The following is an 18,022-nucleotide window of genomic DNA, read 5'->3' on the forward strand; positions in this document are numbered from 1 at the left end:
CAATCCAGTTGGCTCACGATACTTATTCTCGTGATAAAGGAGGTCTCAAATACCCCCAAAATGACATTAAATCATTTCTGAGCACACATGATGTTATGGCATTCTGTCTTTGTAGGGCAGCATAGCTTTAGTACAGGGGTGTCCAAACTTTTTCATTAAGGGCCACATATCTAAACACAGATGAAGCAGAGGGCCGATCGAGGGCTGTAGACTGGAGCTCAGTGAATAATTGAAATATGTGCATGTTTAACACATTAGAATGAGCCATCAGTCGTTATTCATGCTAAGATCCTTAAAACCACACAGTAAATATTCAATATTAGCTTTATCAAGGTAGATTAAAAAAAACCAAAAAAACAGTGAAACGTTCGTTTTTAATTGATGCAAGGTAATTTGGGCCAATTCACCTGGAAGAAAATTTTGTCAGAGGGCCGCATTTGGCTCACGGGCCATAGTTTGGACATGCCTGCTTTAGTAGACGTGTGAAACTGTGGCTTCTGGACAATCAGACACATGAACATAAAACTGACTAACCTTTATGTGTTTTAACATCACATAACAAATGTCTCTGTCTTGTTGTGTGATTGTGATTTGCGTCTATTGTCTTTAATTTGTGTGCTGTGTGTGCTCTTATCGTATTCCCATTTTACGACTGCAGCTTTCTAGTTTGTAAATCTCCCTAGTGAAGGAAAGCTCTACTAAATCTAAAATTGCAGTAAAATTTGACTTACTAGTATTAGTAAAAATGCTAGTGTGTATAAGTAATATTTTGCTGTTGAGAAGTGTTTACGCCACATCAAAATTGGGACTAAACCTGGACTAAACTATACCATGACTAAAGTTTACAAATGGAATACTATGAACCATGAACAAAACAAAATAGATATGAACTTAGGCTACGTTCAGACTGCAACCTGAAGTGACCCAAATTCGATTTTTTGGCCCCTATGTGACCTGTATCTGATCTTTTAATGACAGTCTGAATGACACAGGTCCAACTTTTTCAAATGTGACCCAGCCCACATCGATATGTGCTCCTGAAACCGATACATGTCCGATCTTTTGACATGCGACTTCAGTCTGAACAGCCAAAGTGCATTCATCCACCTACACGTTATCAAGCAAGCCACAAACGTCACTATTCTGCGCTGAAGTAGGCAAAAATTGTTAATGAACTCCGTGTCACTGAAGCGAAGCACATCACCACTCACCACTCTTGGCTCCGTCTCCACATCCACACGTTCCTTTCAACGGACGTCGCTGCCGCTGTCCCACAAAACACCACGGCCAAAAACCTCGTCCTTCTCCTTTTCAATCTCCTCCTTAAAACAAGTAAGTTGTTCATGTTCTGGCTCCGGTACGAAAGAAACTTTAAAATCTCCAGGTGCTCAATGCTCGCGTCCATGTTTGGACAACTTCCGTAAACACAGAGCACGCTCGCTGCGGTTGACGTCTTCGTGTCTCCAGTGCGCATGCGGGACACTTTTGGGTCATTTAATGTTCACACTGGAGTTCGCATACAAGTTGCATTTAATTGGAAATGTGAACGACCTCGCAAAAACATCGGATTTCACAAAAAAATCCAAATTGACCGTTAAGCCCTGCAGTCTGAACGTAGCCTTAGTCTGAGAAGTCTTGAGTAACACTGGACGACCACTAAAGCTGATGTTTATGCTGCGTATGAGAGCCAGGTCACTGAAAGCATCATGTACTTTCAGCTACTTCTGAGTGAGTAACATGGGGAAAATAACTACTACTATTAGTGAAAATGCCAAAATGATTATTGCTTTTGCTGTAATTTGAGAGCTGTTTTTACTACATCAAAATTAAGACTAAACTCACAGAAATAAGGAACATGACCTCCATCCATAGCTTTAAACAATCCGACACGTGAACATAACACTGACTAACCTGTGTGTGCCTTAACATCACAAACCAAATGTCTCTGTCTGGTTATGCGATTGTGATTTGTGTCTATTGTCTTTAATCTGCGTGCTGTGTGTGCTTTTAGCATGTTCTCATTTTACTAATGTGACTTAATGTCTTTTGTCATGTGTGATGGACTGAAGGTCATTGTGTCCTGTTTTTTGTCTCGCCATCGTCCTGCCAGTGGGACTATGGATGAAAATTACAATGTAAACCTGAACGTTCAAAAATAATTAAACAGATCAAGTTGCGTATACTCAAAGTTTTAGAAACAGTCCTACTAACTTAATGATGTCAAGTTGCTGTAACATGGTCTTCTTTTTGAGTAATTTTAATTAATATTTTTTTGATAAAAGGGAACTTTTGTGGGTATGAGTGAGCTTAACTTAAAAACATGAGGTACAACTTAGAATAATTTAAAAAAATAAGATGTAATGTGTGTATAATTTACTATGTGTAAACTATAATGTCCATGTATGCAAGTATGTCTGTTTTATTAAACTATATACACATTAATTTATATTATATTATATTAATTATATTGTATTGTATTGTATTGTATTGTACTGTACTGTATTGTATTGATAAGACTAGTGAATCCCCAGACTTTCACTTTGGGAACCTGGGTTTAAATCTCCCTCCAAAGTTGTGTTATAATCTAATATATGTATAATCTGTCTACATGTATAATACTAGGGCTGAGTATCATTTAGAAGTTGCAGATATGATACATACCTTGACACATAGGCCACGATACGATACATATCTCGATACAGTGAGCTTTGAAATTGATACGATATATTTCAAATCGATTTGAAACGGTTCAGTAAAAAAAATAAAGGCTAAATCAGGGCTGTGATAGTAAAAGTCTTTGTTAAAACACTTCATGTGCAAAGTTCATATGAAACACAAACATTTTAATCATCAAAATAGTGAAAATGTTAAATATGTCACATAAACGAGTTTCTTTCCTCTGAACAAGCAACAAAACTGTAGCGCTGTAACAAAATAATTTTGTAAAATATACCAAAAAAATACTCTTGGCGATATATCGAGACAGCAGCCCACGATATCGATGCAGTATCATCACATTAAATGACACGATATATCAATATTTTGATATTATTGTACACCCCAATATAATACCATGTGTTTATAGTGTAATATACAGTATGTGTACTATAATGTGTGTCGATACTAATGGATGTACTGGATTGTGTGTACAATGTGTGTACAAAAGCATGAACTGCATACAAAACTGAAAATGTATTAAATTATTCCAGTGGTTTGAAAACTTTAACTGCAAATATTTGAGTTGAGCCAAATGAGCACTTTTAATTCTGCTGTTATCAAAAGGTACAAGCAGCAAAACATCCAACCTTTTAAGTTTTGAAAGATTGTGACTTTTAACTTAATCAACTTAAAATAACTGAGTCAGTCTATTCCCTCAATTATTTTGAGTTCAGTAACTTATTCAGGTTTACAGTGTGGCCTGCACGGAAAACTCTGGCACGTTTACATGCTTTACTAACCCATGGTGATTAATGTGCACTGTCCCATATTTAATAAATAAACATAAACATTGAGGCTCAGTTCTTCTCACTGTTCCACCTTATGATATCATGTGGTGATACAGGAAGTGCTCCATTGTATTTTTAAACTCCATACACCTTCACTAGAATCATCTGGATAATTTCAGCCCTGGAATAATTGTTCATCTCTGCTGAACAAAAGGTAAAAGGTGGATGCTAATTTCATTTTTTTGTGTGCTGTAGACTAATAATCAACCATAACTCCATTGTGTGAATGAAACAAAACACAACTGAGGTAACAGCATTCTAACACAACTTACAGCGCACAAGAGTCCAATTTTCTGCATTATACGACCTTTCACCTACACTGAAGCATCAACATTCTGAACACCGACATAACAAGTGACATATTCCTGGAAAATATAGGCATCTGACTGGAAATGAAAGCGCCTGTTTATATTGGTTTGTGGAAAATTAGTTTGAAAATGTGAGTTGCTTTAGGCGGCGTTGAAAGCTCTCGTGATAAAGGACACGGGGGGTTTGAGATTCAATAATGTCGGAGCACAATAAGCAGAGTGAAGGTGGACCTGCAGGACCATAAATCATCTCCTGGCACTCACCTCGTTTATCAGGATCCAGTGACAATCGAAGGCCACCAGGTTGGTCTCCACTACCTGCAACAACAAAGGGAAAAAAAAACATCAGAAGGCATCAGGAAATGGGTTTAGAACATTTGGAAAAAAAAAAAAAAAACTGTTGCAATGACCCGAGAGGATATGGCAGCAAGAAGAAATAATCGATGTTTGGTGTAGATGTTGGGTTGGTTGACATTTAAAGGTTTTATAATACGCAAACTATTCTGTCCTCGCGATGGCGTCGCTACCAGGGCTAGACAGATAGTGAACATACAAAAAAGAGAGTCCACACGACCATATGGAAAAGACTTGTCTTTACTGACGCTTATTCCCACATTTGTCTTTTTTCGTTTTAAAACTGCAACAAAACACACAAAAAATGTACATGTTACAACAAAATAAAAGCCCCACTACCCAGCCCAAACACAAGACGGAGCTAGCAACAGAAACTAGCAATAGGCAACACCGTGAATGCGTCAAAACTACTGTTCCAACCTTCAAATATGTAGAACAATACAAGAAAACAATATTACAACACAAAACAAGCCGAACTTAGAGACAAAGATGCCCCAAGGCCGAAAACAGAGACGTATTCTGTCAGACTGCACTGCGAACCGATCACGCTAGAAAGTGAGCACATGCGGCAGAAAAAAAACAAAACTTAAAACCAACGGCGTCCACTAGAGGGCGGCAATCAACTTTATCGCAAACAAAGTATTAAATGTGTCAACAGTACACAAACTCTTGCCCAAATGTGGAAAAAGTGATCAGTTTGTATAGAGGATATTTTAAGGGAAGAGAAATAATTTTTCAAATGTTGTGCATGTGTGACACCACCTTCCTCCTCCACAGCTCCTCAGTAGAAACATCTCGTCCCGTCTCTTTACTCTAGAGTCACGTTTGTTTACAGCCGGTTCAGAATTACTGTTGAAGTTTCCTGTCTAGAAATAATTTAGCGACCGGCACGTCAGTTTTTAGACCCTTCGTCTGCTTCATTCGCGCCATCGCTGGAAGGAATCTCCAAGAATTCTCTTCTTCTTTCAGCGACCTCAAAAACTGACTTTCTTTTGCGGCGAACTGGTCGTGGATTCTCGTCCGACATCGCGACAAACTTTGTGCGAATTGCGACAAAGCTACAGTTTGAAAAAGCCTCTAAGAACCGCTGCATAAACCACGAAATCCCCGAGTCAGTTACACTAGAAACGTAGGGAGATTGATTGACAACCTAACAGCCAACAGAAAAAGAGGGAGCCTCGTTTTCTATTGGCTGATGTTTATCTGGCCTCAACACATCCACAGTTGATGGATTTTTATTCTTTCTTTTTTTTGGTCATCATAATTACAAGGCTGCTGCGTTTCTGTTATGGTATTTTAAACTTTCATTGACAATTTGAAACAAAAAAAAATCCTCCATACAACCTTTAAGTAAAAGTGCAGATACCAGAGCAAAATTTTTTTTTAAATGATCAAGTAAAAGTATTACATGAAAAATCTCTTTAAGTAAAAATATTAATGTACCTGTTTAAAAATGTTCTTAAAGAGTAAAAAAGTAAAAGTATTTTGTGCAGATTTTAAGCTTCAGATATATTAATTTTGATCAACAGTAATTTTGTTCAATGGATTTGTTACTATTATTATTATCACATATATTATTATTATTATTATTATTATTATTATTATTATTATTATTATTATTTTAGGTGTTTTTATTTGTTTATTGCTATATTTTTGTTTGCTCAAATTATGAATCCGTTAAACGTAACCCCTGAGCCTTTTCTGCAGGCCTCAAACAATAATAAAAATACTTTTACTTTTTAGTCCTGTTCCAAAATGAAATGGAGCAGAAAGAAAAATGTCCTTTTTAAAATGTACATAAGTAAAGTGCAGATCCCTACAATTTATACTTAAGTGTTGTACTTTACTGCTTTTACTTTATTGCGTTCCACCACTGCTCTTGACTTTTATAAGCTTTATGCCAGGAAAGGAAAGAACCACACACAAGAACACACACAAGTGAACACAGACATTCGGGGCAAGGTGGGTTAAGTGTCTTGCCCAAGGACACAAAAACAGTATTCATCTGTGGGAGCTGGAATCACATCGCCAACCTGTGGAACTGACCGCTCTACCAGTGATGTGTATGTGTATGTCGAGAGAGGAATTCAAACCCACAATCTTCACATTCGACTGAACTACAGTTACGCAATACCAGGGATTTTCAACCATTGCATCTCCCATCAGAAGAAAATGACTGTGACTTTATCAAAACCAAACATGTTTCTCTGTCAGAATGAAATATTTCAGTGCCAGAAGGAGCAAAATGGGCCTCGCACATGAAAGCACAGGGGTCTTTATTATTGTAATAACCATATTTGAGCCACATTTATTATGTTTGTTAAACTGTCAGCTACATAATAACGTCAGTAATGCGTCTCTCCCAACTGAACGAAACCAAACGTTCAATATAAAATGAAAAGCAAGTCTCCAGCAACAATTCCCATACGTAAAGATTATATTGGAAACTGTCGACTTTAAAAGGTGCATTGCGCAACTTTTCTGGTTGAGAGTCCGTTACGTGCTTGTCTTCATGGAGATGTTATGGCTTTTTCTACAATGTTCCGCTGTAGGGGTGTGTCAAAATATCAGAGTATTTTTTGGTATATTTGACTAAATTATTTTGTTATAGCGCTACAGTTTTGTAGCTTGATTCATCAGCCGGTTTCACTTCGTGGAAACCATCTGACCTCGCAGCATTATGATTTGTTCACTTGACGGTAGACGGGTACGTTTTTTATTTAATAAATTGCTGCAATTTGGTATGTAATGTGCCAAATCCTGTAGGAAGAAGCGCAATAACGTCTTGATAAAATTCACCAAACATTCTCTTTGTTCCGGCTTTAAATCCTCAATCTCGAGAATCCTTGCCAACACAGAACGTATGTCTTCATCTACATCCATCTCGACCGGTTTGTTTACTGTTGTGTTGTACCACAAAAGGGACACAGACAGGCACTTGAGTTTGATATCATGGCTTTACATAAGGAGAAAATTCAATTTGTCGACTGGACAAAAGTTAGTTTGGTTGGTTTGTTTCAACCAAACTAACTTTTGTCCAGTCGACAAACTGAATTTTCTCCTCATGGATTCTACCTGGACGACTGAGGGATTCTTCACACGTCATGGCTTTACGGCTCTTCGCTGATTGCCGGTCTCCAGCTTCTAGGGATCTTGCAAACAGTCTAGTGCATTCCAATACCTGACCTAGTCACTGGAGAGAAATTAAAATGGGCAGAGGCACTAGGTGACACCAGCCTGGCTACAGTTTTGTTGTTTGTTTAGTGGAAAGAAACTCATTTATGCGACACATTTGACATTTTCACTGTTTTGATGATTAAAATAGCATTTTTTTTCATATTCACTTTGCACAAAAAGTGGTTTAACAAAGACTTTTAGTATCTCACAGCCATGATTTTGTTTTGTTTTTTAATTGAACTGTATTTAATCGTTTTGAAATATATTGAACTGAATCGAAAGTACTGTGTATCGAGATATGTATCGTATCGTGGCCTATGTATCGAGGTATGTACCATATCGGCAACTTCTTAATGATATCCAGCCCTATTCCACAGTAGAGATTAAACCTTTACATCTCAAGGAAGACAACTATCGGCTACATTACAGGTCAGATCTGTGGAGAGGCAACTGTATTTACAGAGAATCATTTTATTTTTGAGCAACTGAAACACCCGTAATGAATAAATGCTACTACATAGATGTGTTTAATGACCTATTATGGTACATTCAGTAGAGACAAGCAGGTGACGGACCCTCCACCAGAAAAGTTGCGCAATGCACCTTTAAATAACTTGATTTTTTTTCCCTGTAATTGACCATCAGGTAATTCATAACACAGAGCAGTGTTTTATTACCAACTGTTCCTTCTCCTCATCCATCCCTCATCTCCATTCCCTCGTTCATCAAAGCCCCTAACTCATCCTCTCTTTCAGACGCGCTCCTCACCTCGGCGTGGCTAAAATACAGTCTCACTCGTATATCATTATCTGTAATTGTGTAGGTAACTGTGGCGGCGGGCATCGTAAACCAGTTTTTAGCCGTAAACAAAAGGCAACAGCTGGAGCGTCTGACGGAGCGTGGCTAATAGTGCTTTAATCTCTCACACAGTCGCCATAAAACTTCATCATTAGAACACAGAAGGCTGCCGTAAAGCATTCTGTCCACGGGAGACACGGGGACCATAGTGGGAAGGAGGGGGAGAGAATTGGGAAATGTAAATGTTATGTCAAAAGAGGGTTGGGTGGTGGGATGATAGAAAGTGAGTTCATTTCAGTGACAGTTGCTATTTTGGTCGTATCTCCATCTCACAATCAAGTATTTAAGAGTCGCGCCCACTTAAAGTCAAATTTCCATTCCTTTTTCCCATAGACTTTTTCGAATTTACCATTAGCACTAAAACGTTGTAGCTATAATTACTTATAAAATGGCTATCGACACTTTTGGCAGACGCACAGAAGTGAAATCTCATTTACAAAAGGTTGAGCATTTAATTTTCATATATATTAAAGACCTGTGTTGTGAACTGTGTTATTTTCACTTTAACATAGCAAATTAAAAGAATGAAAGAACCATGCTGAGCTAAAATTAGTACATGTTTATTATTTGCTGGCTATATTTGCAAAACTCCACAAAATTAGTTAAGTTAAATGATTTCAGGCTGTGGAAAAGTCTGTATCAGTCTTTAGTTACTTGCTTTTGATTCATATTTTATATTATCATACAGACTTTTCCACTGCCTCAGATCGCTTATCTTCACTAGTTTTGTGGAGTTTTGCTAAAGCCGCTGTCGTCAGCTGAGCAGAAAAAACGTCATATAATTTCTGCAAAAATAATAATTAATAATTCACTAGGCACACAGTGAAAACTGTCACAAAAATACAAATGTTTTGTTTAATTTTCTGCCTGTTTTGAGGCTATTTAACATTTTGAGGAGCTGGATGACAAGCCTAATTCATCAGCCAGTTTCACTTTGTAGAAACCGTCTGACCTCGCAGCATTAGGATTCATTTGCTCGACGGTAGGAGGGGATTTTTTTTTTCATTTAACTATGCTATTTGGTTGTGACATATGTAATGCGCCGCAAACGGAGCTAGACGGTATATTAAGTTTTTTCCCAAATCCCGTAGGAAGAAGGACAATGACGTCTTTGCCCTTGATAAAATTCACCAAACATTCTCTTTATTCCGGCTTTAAATCCTTGATCTTGGGAACACAGAATGTTTGGCTCTTCGCTGATTCACTGGTGCCTGAACTCGCCCTTCTGAGGTTTTTGCAAACCATCTAGTGTATTCTGATTCCTGACTCAGTCACTGGAGTGAAATGAAATTGAGCGGAGGCACTAGGTGGTGCCAGCCGGGATAGTGAGGGTCTGCCACCTGCTTGTCTCCATGGTGATGTTTCTTTACCTGGAATGTCTCACAGTACAGCATTAAACTGATCTATCTAGCATTTTATTCAATAACAGATATTTTTACTGCAAAAAAAAAATCTTATTTCTTGTTTTATTTATTTGTAAAGGGACAGCACATATTAATGAACTTTAAAAAGGCAAATATGGAAAGATTATAGCCAACATGGCTAATTTCCATCTTCAGTCCCTCGGCAGGTTGATGTAAAAAGCCAGCCTGGACTACTGGATGATGTCATCAGCTGAAAATAAAACTGCTAATATCTTAAGAACCATAATCACACAAACGAAACTTTTTGCAGCACAAACGAAGCAATGATTGACAACATTTTGGGTCGTTTTAGAACATTTTTAAGCTTCCTGCAGGACTAACTGACCCTAATTTGACCTATAAAAGAATCGTTAATATCTCCAAAACTAAAACAGCATGAACATAAATAACTTTTTTCAGCACCAAACAGCACAAATGGTGCACTAACGATAGACATAGTTTTTGTGTAGGTGTGTTTTTGATGGGGGGCCAACTTCACAGAGGTTACATACAAAAGTAGTGACTGCCACATATGGCCCATATACACACTCCCCCACAGTGAGCATCAAACTGTGCCGAGGAACCGTAGGTAGTACTCAGTGACATTTATTTCAGTTATGTTTAAATGAAATTGTACGTCTGAGTATTTTTCACTGCATACTTTCACTCACATTTTGGGTTATGTTTTGTTTGATTAAAATTGACAATATGAAGTTGCTTTTGAGTTACTTCTGAGTAGGGATGGGCATGATTAATTGATTAATCGATAATTGATCATTAAGAATTTCATCGATTACGTTCATTTTAATCGACAAACCGAATGTAGGTTGCTGTGCGTAGCGTGACCAAACAGGGGTCTGTACATGTGTCTCTCTGCACTCAGAAGGAGCGAGACACAAACATTCGGTCAGTCTGCAGCGTACCGAAGCACAAATGTGTATTTAACGATGACTTATACAAGAAATTCCCCGCTTCCCGTTGCGTTCGGGACAAGTGTGAGTCCATGTGCACAGTGTATAAAGCAGCACATATGTTTCGGTGTCCAGTGGGAAAAAGTTTTACCAGGTGAGAGTCGCACAATGTCGATGACGAGTCCCCACCTCCCTCCCCCCGTACGGTGTCCTGGTTTTGACAAACGCAAATATGGTCACACTAACCTGTATTCCACTGAGTCATGTCTTTTAATCCAACAGAAGTTGAACCGCATCAGCGACACAAGAGCTGTAGTTTTATCTTCGCTGAGTTTATGCAAATTAGCGATGCGATTTTAAGTTTCGTTTCTGCGAGAGTTGCGCAAAACTGCATTAAACACATTATAATGTCAAACGGGCTGATGTGGCTCTAGAGTCGTTACGGTTTATATGTCGTAAAGTTGAATTTATTTATGCAGATTAGTAGTGCAGAAAGTAATAATAATGATCATTTTAATATAAAAACGTTAATGATTAATCGATAATCGATCGTTAATTCTTCCGACGATCGATTAAGAAAATTTCATCGAATGCCCATCCCTACTTCTGAGTGACTAAACCAAAACTGAATCAGGACTAAACCAAAAGAGCCAGGACAAAGGGCTTTTTTACTCTTACACACCTGCGTTACTGTCCTGAGGAAGTTGGACAGCAGATGGCGCTGTCGTCCTGCACCCTAAATACTGTGCCAAAACCTGAATAAATCATTTGACCGGACACGTCACAGCAACTTCACGTGACCACTCTGAGGAAGATCGCTAGTGATCAGTCGAAACTGTCAGATATGGAAACAAATACTTGGTGTGAAAAAATAACCTAATAACATACATTTTCAGAAGACCAAATGAACCTCATGGGACTATGGACAAACAAAAGAGAGGCTGCTGCATAAGATAGACAAGTTCTGGATCTAAACACCCAACATTACATGGATCTGTGCACCTGAGTTACTTTTAAAATAAATTGTACGTCGCTGAGTACTTTTTGAACTGCATATTTTTACTTCTTCTTAAATGTTTGAGTAAAACTTTTATGTCGACAATATGGAATGATTGAAACTTTTGACTTACTTCTGAGTGATTAAAGCTAAAGTGACTAAACCAGGACTAAACTAGGACCAAAACCAAAAGAAGACCCGATGCACAGACTAGACAAGCACCGGACAACCTAACCTGACTCTTGGTAGTGCACAGTGAGCGTGGAACTGTGTGAAGAGCACAATGAAACAGCTCCGACATGACAGGTGAAAGTCACTCTGGCTCCGGCGCTTCAACACTCCCACCAAAACCCGCGTGCCCTCCCTGACCACCTTCTACAAAAGTTCCGTTTGTGCTCGCTCCCTCCTCTGCTCCAGTCACAGCGTCGCTCACAACACTGCTCTGTGGCGCCCGGCAAATCCAATCATTCTATGTCAATAAAAAAGTCACCTCTCTCGACAAAAAAAAAAAAAAAAAGTTGTGGAGAAGAAGCTGGCGGTGGTGTAAAAGTGATTGGGAGAGCAGAGGAGAGAGCTTTTGGGGCTGCGGTTTGGGTTTGCGTCGAACGCTCCTGGCTGTCAGCGGATCAGAAGTGATATATTGCAGTGACGTCACGCCCGAGGAGTTCTGCACGGATGTCTGTGGCGGAATGTTCAGCAGTTACCATGGCGATGCACACATTAGCAAACGCAGCCAAAATAAGTTTTGACCGTTTGAAAACTAACCAGAATGGATTTAAATAACACATTGAATGTTTAAGAAACTGAAAAAAGTGATTGTGATGATATTTGGGAGGGACTTATTTAATGTCATGAATAAATAAACTTGCCTTTTATAGTTCCAAGTTAATTGACTGATTGATTGATTGATTGATTGATTGCATTTATTTAGCGCAGGGGTGTCCAAACTTTTTTCATCAAGGGCCACATATCTAAACACAGACGAAGCAGAGGCAGATCGAGGGCCGTAGACTGACTCTCAGTACAGGGAATAATTGAAATTGTGCATGTTTAACATGTTAGAATGAAACATCAGACTTTATTCATGATAAGATCCTTAAAACCACAAACTAAATATTAAATATTGGCTTTATCAAGGTAGAGTTTCAAAAAACTTGCAATAAAAAGTTTATTTTTCATTGATGCAAGGTAATTTGGGCCAATTCACCTGGAAGTCAGAGGGCCAAGAAAAATTTGTCTGAGGGCCACATTTGGCCCCCGGGCCATAGTTTGGACATGCCTGATTTAGCGCCTTTCAAGATACCCAAAGCGCTTTACAGTTCATTATTCAGTCACTCCACACTCAGTTTAGTCAGACTGGGGGAACCTAAACCCACTTTTGAAATTGTTTTCATTACTGAGATAATTATTCTTATTTTGTTTGATTTAATATTTACTTAACATGCATGATTTGTGGTAATTTTGGTAATTATTTCTGGTTAACATGATTATTTGTTGATTATTTACTTAAAAATGATTTGATCTATTTACATTTTTCTTTCTTTTGTTTTATTTTGTGGTCTCAAGGCGAGTGCAGGTGCACCGTGGGAGTGGAGTAGAGCCAAACAGTTTTTTGACCTCCTGTCACCTACATGTTAAAGTTTTTATATGTTTTGTATGTTATCAATTCTGTGAATACTCAGTAAAGAGTTTTAACTGCACTTGGATCACTCGCCTTGAAACTTTCACTTTTGAGGCATTTTAAAAGGTGGAACAAGGTGCACAAAGCGTCAGTCCGGCTTCACAAACGTTTGGATCTTACACAGTTCTTTATGATCAGAGATGTTCAGATTAAAATCTAATTTGAGGAAGAGGATTTTAGAGAGAGCGCTGTGCCTCCAGCTAGCTTCACCCTCCAGGGAATATGGAAGACATCAGCAGCAAAGAATCAATAATGTGACTAGTGAACTGTTAAAATAATTATAAAATAGACTAGACAGACAGATTAAAAAGAGGATGCCAAAAGATTTGTAACAAAGACAGACACTAAAAGTAAAAATCAATAATCATCAATAATACATTTTATCTGCAAATATTCTACAAGCCTCCAGTCACCATATTTTAACCTTTGTGTGGATTAAAAATGTGCAAATGTACAACAGAAATGATCACTTAACCACTCGATTAATCGCAAAATCAGTCTTTGAAAAGCCAATTACTAAAACACGAATTAGCGGCAGCCCTGGTTGGTTGTAAATCTGATCATTTATCCTCGCATAAATGGTTTTGTTGTGGTTATTGTTTCTGATGGACTTTAAAACACCATTTTATTGTTCGCACGAAAGATGCACTGTGGATTATGAGACCCCACACAAAGGCATAAAAAGCCCAGAATAATACACAGACCAAGTGCTAGAACATGAACAATGACACCGCTGTGAAAACGTATTACGAATTAGTCATGAATACTAAACAACTACGAAATGGTAAACTAAATATATTAGAAAAAAAAACATTCATCAGAAATGCACAGAGCTGTTGAATATTCTGAAGGATAATGAGGTTTGCTGTAATCAGTTGCATTTGTTTAAAATTCAGGTTATGTAAATTGTGAAGAGGATGCACTTCAATTTAATACTATCTCAGACTTTTTTCTTGCACAAAAAAATCCTAAATTCTTCGCAAACCCTTAAGAAAGACTTTGATATGTTGCTATTTACATTTTGGGAGGAAAGCGTCTTACACAATGCTTCTCTTGCTTCACTGTCTAAAAAAAAAAAAAAGTTATAAAGACCAGTGTGCCCAAATAAATCAGTGTGCCACAGAGTTTGTGAGTGACGAACAAGTTACATTGATTTAAAGATACAGTACGTAACTTTCTGAAGGTGTCATCACTACATGAGTCCATAGAACCAGAAAATTAAGAAAGGAACTGGGCGGTTTTTGAAATGATTACCAAAGAAATGTGCGAGCGCGGCTACGGACTTTCCTGGCTCCAATGTCAACGAAAAATAAAAAGCCTGCGAATCAAACACAAGGAGGCTAAAGTCTCAAACAAACAAAGCGGCCGTGGATGTGTAACCTGTCCATTTTACGAAGAACTGGACTGTATTTTGGGAGACAAGCCCAGCGTTTAGGCGACTTCTGTAAACACGGAACACGCTCGCTGTGTGTGACGTCGTCGTGTCCTTCAGTTGCACATTTGGGACATTTTTGGGGCGTTTAAAGTTCACACTGAAGATCACATACAAGTCGCATTTAATTGGAAATGTGAACGACCACACACAAAAAAAATCTGACACAAAAAAAAGCCCTGCAGTCTGAACGTAGCCTTAGTCTATAAATTGTTGTAATAAAGACATTTTAGTGGACAATGTTGTTTTTTGGAAGTGTAAGTTTAAAGGTTGTATAGAGGATTTTCCCAGGAACGAGAAATCCAGCGACTGTTTGTCCTTTTTCAAATGTTGCGCATGCGTGAAACCACCCCCCTCCCCACAGCTCCTACGTAGAAACGCCTCCTCCCCGCCTCCTCCTTACGCCAGAAACAGGTTTGTTTACAGCCGGTGCGCTGCACATGACTTGTAAACAACTAACTACAGTGTTGGTTAGGCAAGACGGAGAAGTGAGGAGCGGGGGGAGGGGACGAGAAGTGAGGAGCAGGGAGAAGAGCGGAACGGGCAGCGGGGACAGGAGCAGGAAAGGGGTGCAGAGAAGGCTGCGCGGAGATTCCGTGCGAATGAACTAGCTACAACACGCAGCAGCAAGCGACTCTTTCTTTGCCTTGAAAATTACGTTTTCAGACATAGGATATCGCTTTCGTGTCCTGAAAAACGTTTGTCTAGCTCTTGGAAATAAAGTACGTTTTCATAATAAGCAGCAGAAGTTTCCTGTCCAGGAGTAATTTGTGGACCAGTGCGTCAGTCTTTAGACCCTTCGTCTGCTTCAGTCGCGCCATCGCTGGAATTAATCTTCAAGAATCACCTTAGTTTGGCTTCGCTGCTTTTCCCCTTGTCTTCTTCTTTCAGCGACCTCAAAAACGGACTTTCTTTTGCGGCTAACTGCTCCTGGATTCTTGTCGCCATTGCAACAAACTTTGTGCGAACTGCGAGGAAGATATAGGTCAAAAAAAGCCGCTAAGAACTGTTGCATTGGTGGAGTAAACTGTGTCTGTGCGGCTTGCGTCTGTGGACTGCGTGACAGACGTACGTAAACCACGTACCGGCGGCGCGCAGGCAAGTCAGTTACACTAGAAACGTAGGGAGTTTGATTGACAGCCTGTCAGCTAACAGATAACGAGGCAGTGTCGTTATCTATTGGCAAATGTTTAGCCCCACCACGTCCAGAGTTGATGAATTTTTATTCTCTTTTTTTTGGTCATCATAATTACAAGGCTACTGCACCTCTATAATGCTATCATTGACAACTTGAAACAAAAAAAAATCCTCCATACAACCTTTAAGTTAAAATCACAAAGTATCACATTATAAAACCTTTTACATCTCTCAAGAAAAACACCCACATGTCTCGGTCACCAAACTCTTCACAATTTCATTAAACTTATCAAGTGACACCACAGATTCGTATAATTTAAGATCCTTTTGTAAATGATTCCAAGACCATGGAGCGGTGTAGGAAAAGGCACCGAGCGAGGCACAGTGAAGAGCAACTGTGAGGAGGTTTGGTACTTACTTAAAATGATAAATAACAGTTTCAAAACACACTTGGATCATGTTTTACCATACGTCGTTTAGGAAATAAATTACATTTTCAGTCTCTGAGCTAGTATCGGTGGATATCGGGTGTCGACAGATACGTGAAATCGGTATCAGAACAGAAAAAGCTGGAACGGCGCATCTCTAATTTTATCCTCCGCGTTTACATGAACTAGACGCGCCGCGCATGAACGTAAAGTGGGCGTTTCTACTCCATAAACGGCAAATTAAAAACTCACCGCATCATTACATTTCACAGTCTATTTGAGATCAAACCAAGCGAATCACCCGACAACCACCCCCGAGAAAACAAACCGAGAATTTTCACCAAAACATCGTCGCAAAAAACTTCCTCTACCGCCAACCTCTCCGACCCCGCATGTAAAGGCTGCTCATATTCACCCAAAATCCATCACGGTTTATTTGCGGTGTCCGTGGGTTAGGGTTAGAAAAAAAAAAAAAAATGCTATGCTATTAACCCGATTTTTCCAAGCCAGGTTTTTGATGACTATAATTAATTGTGCTTGTGCGTGGCTGTGTATACGTAGGAGAAAAACGGGGTCTTGAAGTGCGTGGTCTGATTACAGTTATCATCTCCAAAGCGTTCATTCAATCTCAAATGTTACACAAAGGAAAGACACGGGCAAAAACATCGTCGAGAGGGGGATAATAGCTCGCAAAATGTGTCGAAACAAGCACAAAGAAGGAACAGCTCGCAAGGAAATATCAAAAACACTGGATCATTACCGGGCTGGTCTTGAACGTTTTTTCTAATTGTGACTTGGTTTGGTGGGACAGTAAATGTGGGAAATATTTATCATAGTTTTACATGAGTTAAGTTGCAGTTCATGGGGAAAAAAGTTGAGAAGAAGTGTGCAAAAATACAGAAAGTACAAGTCGGAAACTGAATACGAATCTATCTATGTCATCAACACTGAAAATTCTATTCAAGATACTATTTAAAGGGTCTTTATTATGCTATTTTCTGATCCATGTTGTAATGTTTTCTCGCTACAAACATGCTTAAGAGTTGTGTTTCGTTTCAGTTTCACATGTTTAACACACAAATCCTGCATATTTAGGCTGAGTTTTTTTCTCAAACTGAAAACACTGTTCCACCTTGTGATGTCATGTGGTAATAAAAGCACTTTTTTAAAACTCTATACACACTTCAGCTCTGGAACTGCCACTGAACTAAAGGAACAAGGTAGATGTTTGTCTGAAAACTAGCACTAGATGACATCACAAGGTGGAGCAGAGCATTTTGAGCTTTGGTGATGCAGACAGACTAATACTAAAAGACTTGTCAAACATGTGTTGATGAAACAAATCACAACTCCAGGTCTGTTTTTGAGGAGGAAATAGCATTCTAACATAGATTAAGGGTGCTTTCCCACTGACAGCAGTTGGTGCGCACCAAATGTTCCATATGAACCAAAAGTTCTTAGTTTGTTTCATTTTCGTTGGCGTAAAAGCATCACTTATACTTGGATTTGAACTAAATCAAGTGGACCGAGACCTCAAAAAAGACTCGACTCCGCACCAAATGCCAAACTCTGGTGCGGTTCCTCTGACATGAATACAAACTCGGGTCCACACCATAGACAGTAGGGCCAAAAAAACTATTCAAAATGCATTATGAGAGGATAGGCTTGGACTCCCGGACTGAGGGCAACCAACCCCTGTGCAGTCGAACCCACTGTGCGCAGGAGCCTTGGATATACCGTATTTTCCGGGTTATTAGACGCGCTCTTAAGCCTCTAACCCCATCAAAAAACGGCCGCGCGCCCCGCAATCCAGAGCGCCCTATACACGAA

At 39.0% G+C, this 18,022-nt stretch overlaps 1 protein-coding gene across 1 annotated transcript in view; it reads right to left on the reverse strand.

Moving 5' to 3' along the window:
• The window catches only part of grid2 (glutamate receptor, ionotropic, delta 2), a 1,594,008-nt gene that overhangs the window by 679,210 nt on the left and 896,776 nt on the right, over positions 1 to 18,022 (reverse strand). The window contains exon 5 of the mRNA XM_055161426.1: positions 4,079 to 4,132. Within this exon, the coding sequence (XP_055017401.1) occupies positions 4,079 to 4,132 (54 nt within the window). The remainder of the gene's footprint in view (positions 1 to 4,078; positions 4,133 to 18,022) is intronic.

Source organism: Boleophthalmus pectinirostris, unplaced genomic scaffold (assembly GCF_026225935.1).
Source record: "Boleophthalmus pectinirostris isolate CB_2022bp ecotype Guang Dong unplaced genomic scaffold, ASM2622593v1 HiC_scaffold_4, whole genome shotgun sequence".
Classification (NCBI taxonomy): Eukaryota; Metazoa; Chordata; class Actinopteri; order Gobiiformes; family Gobiidae; genus Boleophthalmus; species Boleophthalmus pectinirostris.